At 55.0% G+C, this 11,754-nt stretch overlaps 8 protein-coding genes across 8 annotated transcripts; 5 read left to right on the top strand and 3 right to left on the bottom strand.

Moving 5' to 3' along the window:
- Positions 1-265: 265 nt before the first annotated feature.
- Positions 266-600, top strand: Z520_06184 (uncharacterized protein; the record flags this gene model as incomplete). The annotated part of the gene is made up of 2 exons (XM_016776685.1): positions 266-469; positions 526-600. The coding sequence occupies 2 exons, from the start codon at positions 266-268 to the stop codon at positions 598-600; spliced, it is 279 nt and encodes a 92-aa protein (XP_016632227.1).
- Positions 601-787: 187 nt separating this feature from the next.
- Positions 788-1,811, top strand: Z520_06183 (uncharacterized protein; the record flags this gene model as incomplete). Its single annotated transcript, XM_016776684.1, has 2 exons — positions 788-1,081; positions 1,110-1,811. The coding sequence occupies 2 exons, from the start codon at positions 788-790 to the stop codon at positions 1,809-1,811; spliced, it is 996 nt and encodes a 331-aa protein (XP_016632226.1).
- Positions 1,812-1,846: 35 nt separating this feature from the next.
- Z520_06182 (uncharacterized protein) lies at positions 1,847-2,119 on the top strand (the record flags this gene model as incomplete). Its single annotated transcript, XM_016776683.1, has 1 exon — positions 1,847-2,119. One exon carries the CDS (start codon positions 1,847-1,849, stop codon positions 2,117-2,119), a length of 273 nt encoding a protein of 90 aa, XP_016632225.1.
- Positions 2,120-3,562: 1,443 nt separating this feature from the next.
- Z520_06181 (uncharacterized protein) lies at positions 3,563-4,539 on the top strand (the record flags this gene model as incomplete). Its single annotated transcript, XM_016776682.1, has 2 exons — positions 3,563-4,165; positions 4,249-4,539. The coding sequence occupies 2 exons, from the start codon at positions 3,563-3,565 to the stop codon at positions 4,537-4,539; spliced, it is 894 nt and encodes a 297-aa protein (XP_016632224.1).
- Positions 4,540-4,795: 256 nt separating this feature from the next.
- Positions 4,796-5,677, bottom strand: Z520_06180 (uncharacterized protein; the record flags this gene model as incomplete). Its single annotated transcript, XM_016776681.1, has 1 exon — positions 4,796-5,677. The coding sequence occupies one exon, from the start codon at positions 5,675-5,677 to the stop codon at positions 4,796-4,798; it is 882 nt and encodes a 293-aa protein (XP_016632223.1).
- A 444-nt stretch (positions 5,678-6,121) lies between these two features.
- On the top strand, positions 6,122-7,131 carry Z520_06179 (uncharacterized protein; the record flags this gene model as incomplete). Its single annotated transcript, XM_016776680.1, has 5 exons — positions 6,122-6,197; positions 6,245-6,303; positions 6,360-6,734; positions 6,791-6,988; positions 7,048-7,131. 5 exons carry the CDS (start codon positions 6,122-6,124, stop codon positions 7,129-7,131), a joined length of 792 nt encoding a protein of 263 aa, XP_016632222.1.
- Positions 7,132-7,293: 162 nt separating this feature from the next.
- Positions 7,294-9,358, bottom strand: Z520_06178 (uncharacterized protein; the record flags this gene model as incomplete). Its single annotated transcript, XM_016776679.1, has 3 exons — positions 7,294-8,085; positions 8,138-8,790; positions 8,854-9,358. 3 exons carry the CDS (start codon positions 9,356-9,358, stop codon positions 7,294-7,296), a joined length of 1,950 nt encoding a protein of 649 aa, XP_016632221.1.
- Positions 9,359-10,249: 891 nt separating this feature from the next.
- Z520_06177 (uncharacterized protein) lies at positions 10,250-11,533 on the bottom strand (the record flags this gene model as incomplete). The annotated part of the gene is made up of 4 exons (XM_016776678.1): positions 10,250-11,051; positions 11,105-11,234; positions 11,306-11,465; positions 11,519-11,533. 4 exons carry the CDS (start codon positions 11,531-11,533, stop codon positions 10,250-10,252), a joined length of 1,107 nt encoding a protein of 368 aa, XP_016632220.1.
- Positions 11,534-11,754: the final 221 nt, after the last annotated feature.

Genomic DNA, 11,754 nt, shown 5'->3' with positions numbered 1-11,754 from the left:
GGGAAAAGGAAATGTCTTTGACTTGCCCGACGCCTCTCTCTGAGACGGTGCCGATCCACCCTTATCAATGTTGTGAATGTGAGCCGCGTTCCAGGTTGGAAGGCAAGGGCAAAATGGTCACGGCCGTGGACTATACAAGACGAGAACCATTCCAGGAGTTTTGCGGCTTCTTTCCCGGCGTCTACCTGAAGACCTGTTCCTCTCCGTCTTGGTCTCTTTCTATATCTGCTTTGCCGGGACCATTTCACGAACCAGAGGTGCCAATATGTCTATCAACGCTGAAAGCCGCATCGAAGCAGTCGGAACCACGAAGCTCGTGGAGTGTAAGTACCCGGAATTTGTCTATATTGACTTGGAGCTGACCGACCTGCCTTGGCTCGCAGTCTCTGAGAAGGAAGATGGCACGGGCAAGGACAACAGCACCGTCATTTTGATCCCAACCCCGACCACAAACCCCAATGACCCATTGGTGTGTTCTCTTCGTCACTCGTTGCTGCTCAGCAAAAGCTGACCATGTACCCCCAGAACTGGCCTTTGTGGCGCAAGTCTTGGTTGTCCGCCGTCACCCTGTTCTGGTGTTTCATGATCAATGCATCGTGAGTGCTTCTCCCTCCGTTCCTGAGAAAGGGTAGCTGTAACTGACATGTCCACGTTGTGAAGAATTGCGTAGACTTCCCCAACCTAGGATCTTTGGGTGCAAGAATTCCCGACGACCTACACCGCCCTCAACAACACTCAGTCCGTCCTCACCTTCACGTGAGGTATTGGCGTCCTCTTCGCGCTGCCCATGGCCACTAAATATGGACGACGGCTGCCTTACATCATCGGCTCCGTACTCGTGCTCGCCGGCCTCGCGTTCGGGGCGGCGATGCATTCGATCGATTTGATGTGGGCGTACATGGTCCTCTCCGGCTTCGGCTCCAGCCCGAGTTACTCTCTGAATGAGAACAGTCTCCTGGACATCTCTTTCCTCCACCAGCGCGGCCGATACATGGGGATATACGCGCTTGTTCTCCAAGCCGGGAACTTCCTACCGCCCATCGCCTGTGGCTTCATCGTCGACTCGCAGGGATGGCGCTGGGTGCTGAGATACTTTGCTCATATTCCAGGGAATCTCCGCATTGCTCATCATCTTCAGCGCCGAAGAGACTCTTTACCCCCGTCAATCACATATTCCCGTGCACGTGGGCAAACCGGTCCGGCCACCCGCTGGCGCAGAGCAGCTCGGTCTCGCCCGTCTCTCCACGTCCAAGGAAGGAGCCAGCATCACCGACAGGGCCGCCAGCGTCACCGAAGTCTCGGAAGATGGGCCTACCACGGCTTCCCACGTCGTGGATGAAAGGATACCGACACATTTCTACCGCAATCGCCATGCGCTGATCACAAAGGATCCCACCGTCAAGCAAGGGTACTGGCAGCTTGTCGTCTCGCCGTTCCCGTACGTCGGACTCCCCGCCGTGGCCTGGGCCAGCTTCATCGTCAGCTTCAAGAGTTTCCTGACCAGCTTCATCTTCAGCGCCCAGGCGAGCTTCTTCTCCATCCCACCCTACAACTTCAGCGCTGGCACCATGGGGCTCATGTTCGTGGCTCTCGTGATTGGCAACGTCATTGGTGCGGTACTGGGAGGGTTGGGCGCGGACGGGCTCGTTCTCCGCCTGGCGCGTCGCAACAAGGGCGTGACCGAGCCCGAGCATCGACTGTGGGCGTTTTTCCCCGTCCCGTTCTGCTGCGCCGGCGGCATCCTCATGTTACGGACTGGGTGCCCACTACGGCCTGCACTGGAATCGTCTCGTGCCTCGGCCTCACGCTGATCGGCATCGCCGCAAACAACCTGATCCCCGTCTCCATGACCTACGCCTTCGACTCGTACAGCGACATCTTCGACGAATCCGTCCAGATGATCAATTTCCTCCGCAATACCGTCGGGGGTGCCTTGTCCTTCTCCATCCGACCCTGGATCAATGCCAGTGGTCCCAAAAACGCCTGCATAGGCATCGCCATGATGTTGTTTGCCGTCTACATGACCTTCTTATCCTCTGCGGTTTGGGGCAAGAAGTGGAGGAATGCCACTGCGGGATACTATCTCAAGGTCACTCGTAAGAACGACAAGTGGGCCTGAAGATAAGTGGGCATGAAGATGGGCGGGCCTTGAGAGATTTTGTGTGTATGTGTGTGCTTTGAGAGAGGGTGGGGATGTCAACGACGTTGAAGTGATTAAAGCTTTATCGCCCTGGGCTTTTGGCGTGACGAGCTCGCATATAGACAGACGCCATTATCCACTTGAGCCGTACACGGTATATGTGTGTCTCTAAAGCCGCTCCTCAACAGCGGCGGGTGTCCTTATCTCTCATTATACTTTGTTAAGGCTGTAAGTGAAAAGATTCAGGTCACGGCCTGCGACGCCAAAAAAAAGTCATGTAGTACCTGATCTAAATTTAACAAGGGCATGGAGCAGTGGTACCACCTCGTTCCTGTTACCAGATCCAAGCTCCACCTTCCACTCTCGCGCAAGGCTGTCTAAGGTCGTATATCGTCCTTGTCGCCGTCTGGACCATAATTCCTGCATAAGTGATTTGAGGTTCGAAGCACAAAATAGAGTCTCGTTTGGAAACAGCTCCGAGAGCACGGTCTCCGCGAATGCGAGCCTCGTGTCTTCTTCCGTCAAGCACGAGGCGACAACTATGGGCCAAATCACCTGGCGCTCATTCTCCGACGAAGTTTGCCTGCAACGTAGCCAGTATCGCTCCACGATCTGCCACAACTGATCGAGAATGCGGGTGTTGTGCGGGGTGTTCTTCTGAAGCTGCATGGGATGCAAGTCCCGGACGGCAACACACAATTGGGCGGCCAGTCGGTATGCATGCCAGATCTCAAGTGTGCATGGTGGCAGCAGTGTCGTTGGTGCCAGCGTCTCGTCCGGTTGCCATTCCTCCAGTCGCTGGAACGTGTCTGCGCCTGAGCCTGCCGAGGCGAGGAGATCTAAGAGGGTGCGCGGCAGGTGGGCTTGATTTCATCGCACTTACGGCTGGCGCTCAGACAGCTCGAGCACCCCGTTCGTGACCGGCCGGTCGACGAAAGCCTTCTGGCCGACATTGGGGAGAGCCCCGTGAATTGCTGGGCTGGAATCATCGATTGGGTCCAATCATTGCCAGTGCGAACATTTCGGGGTTGAATTGCGCCAAGGGCGGTAGATACATACAGTAACCCGGCCGCGGATTCTCGTGCCCCGGACATTACTGTCCGTTATCCGCCTCAAATGGTCTGGGCAGACGCCTACTTTGCACCATATCGTCTGTTATTGTATTCCTACCTGTCTTGCTGCGCACATTCTGGAGCGGAGTGTATGGAGCGTTGCTTAAGCCACCGGACGGAGCGGAGGACGGGGTATGTAAACGGCAAACCCCCCAGTGAAGGTTAGTACTGGATAGCCTCGTTGTCTATAACGAGCGTATGAGGCACTGAAGGTGGTGTCTGTCTCTTTCCCAACCCCCCCTGAGCCGATCAACTTCAAACCCACCACAAGTAATATCCCCCAGATTAAGCCTTTTGTCGACTCTGAATCATGGGCTCCATCCCAGAAGCACCCAATACGAATGGCGCCGAGACCAACAACAGCGCTTTGAGCTGGAAGGCGTCCAGCCCTTTCTCGACCAACAACACACGGTGGCCGCGCCCAGTCGTCCCCGACAGTGTGTTCAAGATGTTTGACATGACGGGCAAGGTCGCCATCATCACGGGTGGGTCGGGAGGCATAGGCTACGAAGTTGCGCGGGCCCTGGCCGAGGCTGGCTGCGCCGTTGCAATCTTCTATCACGCCGCCAAAAACGCCTCGGCCCTGGCGGCCACGATCGCCGCCGACTTCCACGTCAAGTGTCAGGCGTACAGGTGCGCGGTCGAAAACTACGCCGAGGTGCGCGACCAGGTCGCCGCCGTGGTCGCAGACTTCGGCCGACTGGACGTGATGGTCGCGAATTCGGGCATTTCCCGACCGGCCGGGGGCATCGACGACCCGGTCGAGAACTGGCACCAGGTCATGGACGTGAACTTGCACGGCGCGTACTACTGTGCAAAAGTGGCGGGCGAGATCTTCCGGCGACAGCGAAGCGGCAATCTCATCTTCACGGCCAGCATGAGTGGGCATATCGCAAACACGCCGCAACAGCAGGTATATACGGAACCATTCCCTTGAAGAAGCAGAGTCCAAAAAAAAGACAAGAGAGACTAATTGAAGTTTTTTCCCCAAAACAGGCCTGCTACAACTCCAGCAAAGCGGCTGTAATCCACCTTTCCAAGTCTCTCGCCGCCGAATGGACCAGCTTCAACGCTCGCGTGAATACCGTAAGCCCGGGATACATCGACACGGCCATCTCGGGCGGTTGTTCTCGCGACATGAAGGACCAGTGGCATCGACTGACGCCGATGCATCGCGAAGCAGACGCAAAGGAGCTCAAGGGTGTATATCTGTGGCTAGCGAGTAACGCGAGCTCGTTTACCACGGGGACAGATGTCGTGGTCGACGGGGGCTATTGTTGCTGGTAAAACGTCGAGATTCGAGGGGCCATTGATTAGACTGGATCGCATGTTGGTCGAATGAATACTATACAAGAAAAGGCCGCCCGGTCTGAGATCTGAATATAAAACTTGGAAAACATCCCGCTCCGCTGTGTGGAATCATTCCGGCGTACTGGCATCTTAAGACTTCCTCAGCAACAAGACAGCCGCAGACGCTTGAGTTCCAACGACCCTTTTTTGGACAATTCTTCACGGCCTAGTAGCAACTCACTCGATTTTTGAATCAGTGATCTTTACTCACGACTACCAAGTCCACTGCGTCACGACAAAGCCTCTCCTGCACGAGCCTTCCATTGACCAGATCATTTCCGTCGAACCTCCCCAGCGCCCCTTCAAGCGACGCCTCAATCCCCGCCTGCACATGCCGTCTTGCCACCCTCATCCTCGCCAGCTGGAAATCCACATCCACAAAAATTCGAAAGTCCACGAGCGCGGATATGTCTCGCCACTTGTCCTCGTCCAGGAGGAGATAGTTTCCTTCCAGGATGACGATGGTGGTTGAGGCGAAAATAGAAATAGCATCCGGAACAGGGTCCTTGATGGCGTGAGAAAAAGAGGGCGCAGTCAGCTGGGGGCGTGGCTGATTTCTGCCCTCGTCGATTGCGCAACTTGCTTCTCGTAAGGTTGAAGACGTCGCATCTGAAATACACGACTCCCCATCCGCCCATTGCCTCAGTTGGCGAACGAATATCAGCAGCGCGTCCACATCGAATGTCCACGGGGCTCCGCGGCGCCGGTATGCTTGCTCGCGGTTAGGCATGGCGTCGAGATGGGAACGTGGGTAGTGAAATCCGTCCATGCCAACACTGACGGCAATGGCGCCAATGCCCTGAGAGCTTTGTATCGGCGCCGCAGTCGAATTATACAAATGCGGTTTCCCCTTGTTGGAACCCTCTCCCAGCGACGAAACAATACCGCGGTTTGTACAATCGCTTGCTTCGGAATTGATTCGCTTCACGATTTCCCCAGCAATTGTACTCTTCCCCGACCCGGGTGCTCCAGCGATGGCGACGAGGAATTTCGACCGTCCACATAACGCCGCTTGCTCCTTGATGATACGTGCAGTGGATTTATATGTCTCCGTCTCGTTGGTGGGACCATCCATAGGAACGTAGCCTCGAACTTGTGCAGATTCTTTTCGTTGCGATGAAAATCATGTGACAGCTACGCCAGCATGCATCGAGGCGATGTGTCTCTGCTCATCCGGGCGATGATATGCAACTGCTTTGCGAGCAAGCATTCTCACCGGTTCAGCATGGACGGTCCTTCCAGCAAGATGGCGCACCGGACAATCCGGTCCGTCCAGCGGAGGTAAAAATCCGTGGTCGGACGAACTTGCCGTCGCCCACGATTTGCAGATGCGGACCCGGGCTCTGAGGTGAGGGTCAATTGCGTCCATCGCCAACAGGAAGCCGAAGCAGGCAGAGAGCAGACTACTACTGAACGAGGACCCAACGGGCGAGCAGGAGCTCATTTTCTGGCCATAAATCAGAATGGAGAATGACAGTCGCAAAATCTCGCTGCTCGAGATGACGAGGCAATATTCATCATGGTGCTCGTAACGGTAGAGAACCGCAATGTCCGCAAGGCGTTTGATCTCACAGGAAAGGTCGCTGCAGTGACAGGTGCGCCAAGTGAACTGGAGAGCGATGCTGTTGCTGACGACCTCCAGGTGGTGCACGAGGGATTGGGCTGGAAGTTGTTCGCGGTTTAGCCGAAGCTGGGGCGAACGTACGTCGATGAAGCTCGCCTCTTGATGGACTCGAATCTGACTTCCTCCTGCCCAGGTTGCCCTGCTCTACTCCACTACCAAAGATGCCGTGGCGAAGGCGGCACAGGTAGCCGCAGAGAACGGCATTGCCTGCAAAGCTTACGCCGCAGACGTGACCGACGCGGTGGCCATCGAGAAGACTCTGAAGCGGGTTGTCGATGATTTTGGAAGGCTGGATATCCTCGTGGCCAACGCCGGGATTGCTGCACATTACCCGGCCGAAGACTGCACGCCGGAAGAGTTCAGCCACATGATCAACGTGAATCTGAATGGAGCATACTATACAGCACAGGCAGCTGCTAGGATCTTCAGAGCCCAGGGCTCGGGAAACATTGTGTTCACCGGATCAGTCAGTGCACTGCTCGTGAATGTGCCCCAGAAACAGGCTGCGGTATGTTCAGCCACTAACGTTTTCGTGCGGCTGGAAATTCTTCTGACACTACCAAGTACAACGCTTCAAAAGCGGGCTTGGTCCATCTGGCCAAATCGTTAGCGGTCGAGTGGATCGATTTCTGCCGGGTCAATTGCATTTCTCCAGGCTTCATCGAGACAGAAATGTTAGGCATGCATTCGGCCGAGACACGGGCGATTTGGAGGCAGATGGTGCCAGCCAGGCGCAACTGCGAGCCATACGAGTTGAAAGGGGTGGGTGATGTTCTGTTGCATTGTCAACAAGCAAGGAATCAACTGACAGCTCCCTTCAGGCATATGTCTTTTGTGCATCAGATGCATCCAGTTACATGACTGGAGCAAACCTGGTCATCGATGGTGGATACACATTGCCATAAACAAGATCTCGAATAGCTCGCTTTGACGAGCAGGAATAACACAACGCTCAATAAAAGCCAGGAATTTGGTTCATGAAGTCGGTGATAATCGATTCTTGCCTGTAATTATCTCCGTTAGTCTTTGGCCGCGATCTGTCATCCAGACTGGTTTACGGCAAGGACTTACAGCATGGCATCGACCCCGTCAAATTGTGCCGATTCCAACGTAGGCCACATTAGTGGATATAGATTGTTGAGCTGGGTCTGCGGCGACTCTTCAGTCGGCCCTCCCCAGCCGCCGCTTGCGCCCAGGTATTCCCTCGTCAAGGATCTCACCACGCGGAGGCATCGCTCCGATGTCGGGTTCACCTGCAGCATCGACTCCATCACTCGAATGGCGACCAAAACCTGCTGTTGCCATCCCTCCGCTTCCGGTGCTTGAGGGTCGTTGCGAAGGCAAATCACGGGGATCAGGATAGCCTGGAAGAGGAAAAAAAGGCTGTACCACGAGGCCATCATGGTTTTCTCGTTTTCGTCCCAGAACTTTGAGATGAGAGAGATCGACTCTCGAGCCGCATCAAGGCAGCGCTGGATGGCCATCTCCTCGGAGTGCATGTCCTCTGAAGAATCGACTGAGACCGTTTGCGCTCGAGCCATCTGCCGTCGGACGAGGAATGGGCGATACATGAGGATACGAAAATTGCGATACCGCCAGCTGAGTATGGAATGGCAAAGTGCGTATCTTGGAGGCTGCGGACTGTGCTCCTGGAAATATGTGGGCAACCCTGAAAGCCAAGCTCCGATGAGACTGTCATCTTGCTGGAGAAGATCCGCAGGTGACGGGTAAGGAGTGGATATGATGCACGAGTATATCTGGCAAGTGGCAAGGTGAAATGTCGATTGCGCTCGAAGGTGGGAATACAGCGTCGTCTCGTTGGCTGAGGAAGGCTTTTGTGGTGTCAGGGCGGTGAAATCCTGTCGGCGTAAATTCGAGTCTCCAAGTGGGAGGGTTCGTAGGGAAACTTACCGCATCATGAACGTTCAGGGGCAACTCGGTCTCAATCCCTCGATCCGGGAAGTCCAAAGGCCTGGAGAAGGTGATTATCGCTCCGACATCGAGCACGTACAGCGACCACCAGACTCTGCGCCTCATCTCTTGAGTCAATAAACTCGTCTGCCAATTGGGAAACTCTTTGTGAAGCCCAATGCCCATTGCAATTCGCCGAGCGAGACCAGTATAGTTATAGCCAGAATTCGGCTTGTCGCGCTTCTGGACGTAGTTAGCAATCAGAGTCAGGGCTTGGACCAGTGTTAAATTGCCCGTCTCCAGCATATCGCTGGACATCCTACTCTTGGAAGCTTCAAAGAGCCCAAGGTCGATGTCCGATTGCTGGGTGGCAGAGGTCCAAGCTCCTATCGCACACATGGCGTACAGCAAGACGTGCCAGGCCTGACCCCGCGGACGGGGGACCATCTCCATGAATTGCGCTCGGAACGTCGCCTCGTGAACAATCGGGTAGGACCGATGAAAGAGCATAAAGTATGCATCCAGAAACCCTTCCAAAAATGACAATGATGTAATGGCGTATGGAATCGTCGTCGAGGCTCGTTTTTGATCTCGGGCAGGACTCTGGTCGGAGGCTCCCGTCAATCGCAGCATAGCCGCACCCGAAGCCACTCCTGGGAATCATCAATCACACCGTTCGAGGCGTAATAGTACGATCTGAGTCTCTAGGATCTCACCTAAATATCCTCCTCCGTTGGACTCGCTGGTCAGAGCGGCCATTCCATCCACGAAGTTGTTCGCCGTCTGCAGCTCATTCCTTTCGTCCCAGTCGAAATCACCGGAAGGCGGCCCCTTCTCGAGAGACACCCAAGGCTTCTTAGTCGAGCGAGAGGAAGAGAGGACATGGTCAATTGCTTTTTCGACTTCGACGTCACCATTCACGGTTGGCTGGACCTCGTTCATGTGCTCCGCAGGATCATGGCGCCGCTGCTGGTGTGGTTGATCCGAGTTGCTCACACTGGCGGAGTCCTGGACGAGAAAACTGGTTGATAAGGTTTGATCAGACATCGAAAACATTGTCTGGTCCTGGAAGGAAGTCAGGTTGCTCAGGTCGAGTGAAGCGCCTGTTCCAGTCGTCTTGGGGGAGCTTGACGTATGGTCATCGACGCGCTGCTGACTACGAGGAGAACCTCTTGTCGCTTCCCTCAGTATCGCTTGGGTCCGCGCGAGCTCCTGCTCCATTTCGAATAAGCGCCTTTATCCAGCGGACGTGTCAGCGCCGCGTTTCGATACCTCGATATGGCGGATGTCTGCCAACAAGTTTCAGGACTCACTGTCTAATGGGGGGACTTCGCTGGTCTCTTGCATAGTAGCAGCCTCGTCGGAACTTATCGCACAGCGAGCATGTGGGAATCGATCGGTTGCACTGCACGGCGAGGCAGTCAGTCGCTTGGGTTAAACAAATCGAGTCAGGGTGAGCATCGGTCTGAGACTGACCTTGGACTTTCTTCGTCTACATTCTGTACAAGCTCTGGCGGCAACATTTGCGGCTCGAGTGTGAAGCCCGTCGCCGACTTCTCTCTCACTTACGCGAGACATTGGTGCAGGATTTGCCGTTCGTGCGTTGGATACCTAGGTACATAAATAGCAATGAGCCGAGATCGTCGGTAGGGTGTCGAGGTGGTCGGGGTCAAAGGCGGGCGGGATCCAGTCCTCTTTTGAGGCCGAGTTCTCCCACTGGCTTGGCAAGGGCTTTCGTATTTTAGTGTCTGATCTTAGGTTCCTTTGCGACTCAGTGGAGGGACATGGTGAATTCTACAAGGTACGAGTACTGTGACTATACTAGGTGCTCGGTATCTACTAGCGTTGTTCCGAGGCCTTCAACCAAAGGCCTAAAAGGGCTGGCCCGTAACTACCGTGACTGTCTTTAACTTGGGTTGGCAATCCCGTCACTCACACCTTTAGCTCTGCGGGCAAGTCGGGGTGTCGAAGAGTATGTGCGAGCGCGGAGTCAACGGCGAGAGCCTGGCATCTCCATGGGCCCAGATACGAAGAGGTGCGCTAGTCGAATTTGCCGTTCCAAAACTTCGGTCTAGAACGTCGACGGCACAGGTTCGCTGTATCACTATATATTTAATCTCTGACACCCTCAATGACGACCTTGATGACGCCTTCTTCCCTTCTCCTCACCAGGTCGAATGCTTCCTTCGCATCCTCGAAGGAGAACCGGTTCGTGATCAACCGCTTGACATCGATCTTGCCACTGGCGACAAGATCCAAGGCAGTCGGATAACAGCCTGTCGTATACCGGATGGAGCCCCGGATTGTCAGGTCTCGCAGGCAGGCTATTGTGATGGGAAAATCAACATTGTCCTGGCCCATACCCGCCTGGACATAGGTTCCTCCTTTCTTCGTGACGAAGACGCCCATCTGGATGCAGGGCGCTGCACCAGTCGCCTCGATGACCACGTCCGCGCCCTCCCCAAGGGCAAATTGCGACTGAATCATCTTGGCCACCGACTCACTCCATTCCATGTCGCTCTGTGCGGAGCTCACGGGTTTCTTCGGTGGCCGAAACACCCCGTCCGCACCAAAAGTTCGCGCAAAGTCAAGTCGACTTTGGTTGATATCGACGCCGATGACAGTCTTCGCTCCATAGGCTTTTGAGACGGCTTGACACAAAACCCCGATCGGGCCACACCCAAAGACGACAATATTTTGGTTGGCACGGACGCCACCAACCTTGGTCATCTGCACTGCACAAGCCGTAGGCTCAACCATGGCCCCTTGTTCCATGTCCAGGTGCGCGGGTAACTTGTAGCAGTAGTCTGAAGCGACGAGGAAATACTTGGAGAGAGTGCCATCCCAGGGCGGCGTGGCGGCAAAGACGGTGTCTGGACAGAGGTTGTAGGACCCTGACCGGCAGTAATCACAGCTATGCTTCCACATCAGTCTCGACATATCAGAGGGAGGGTGACGCATGCTCACTGTCGGCAGGGCACTCCAGGTTCAATAGCGACCCTGTCCCCAACGGCCAAATTCTTCACGGCGGACCCAACCTCTACAACCGTTCCAGAGCTCTCGTGCCCAAGGACAATGGGGGTGGTGAGGACGAAATCTACATCAGTCAGCACTCATCATCTACCCCAGCCACCTCACAACATCATATACGGACACGCAGAAACATACCACCGATGTGACCTTCATCGTAGAAATGTAGGTCAGAGCCACAGATTCCGGTTTGTGCGATATGGATGCGTACATCCCACGGGTCTTTGAGCTGAGGGATCGGTTTGTCTTCAAGGGATGCCTGTCCAATTGCACGAAGGACAAATGACGGATTGCGCTCCTGGGCAGAATACTTAGCAAACGGCGGCTTGACTCGTGCGACAAAATCCTCACCCCTGCTGAACCCATTGCTCTTCAGTAATTCGGTGTCGGTACAAGGATTCTGGTGAGCCTCAGACGAGGCACCGTCCAAGCGAGGGCCCAACAAGATATTGTAGCCATGTCACCCATGGCTCATTAACCGTGCTGAGCTCGCCTCTTCGCGCCCGATTTGCGATCCCCTTTCCAACGGTACGGAGCGAGCGGTATTCTCGAACTGTGGGCCCACACAGAGACCGGACACGAGGGTC

The sequence above is a fragment of the Fonsecaea multimorphosa genome (assembly GCF_000836435.1).
Source record: "Fonsecaea multimorphosa CBS 102226 unplaced genomic scaffold supercont1.11, whole genome shotgun sequence".
Lineage (NCBI taxonomy): Eukaryota > Fungi > Ascomycota > Eurotiomycetes > Chaetothyriales > Herpotrichiellaceae > Fonsecaea > Fonsecaea multimorphosa.
The sequence above is the reverse complement of the archived record's forward strand: the minus strand, read 5'-3'. Positions and strand labels throughout refer to the sequence as shown.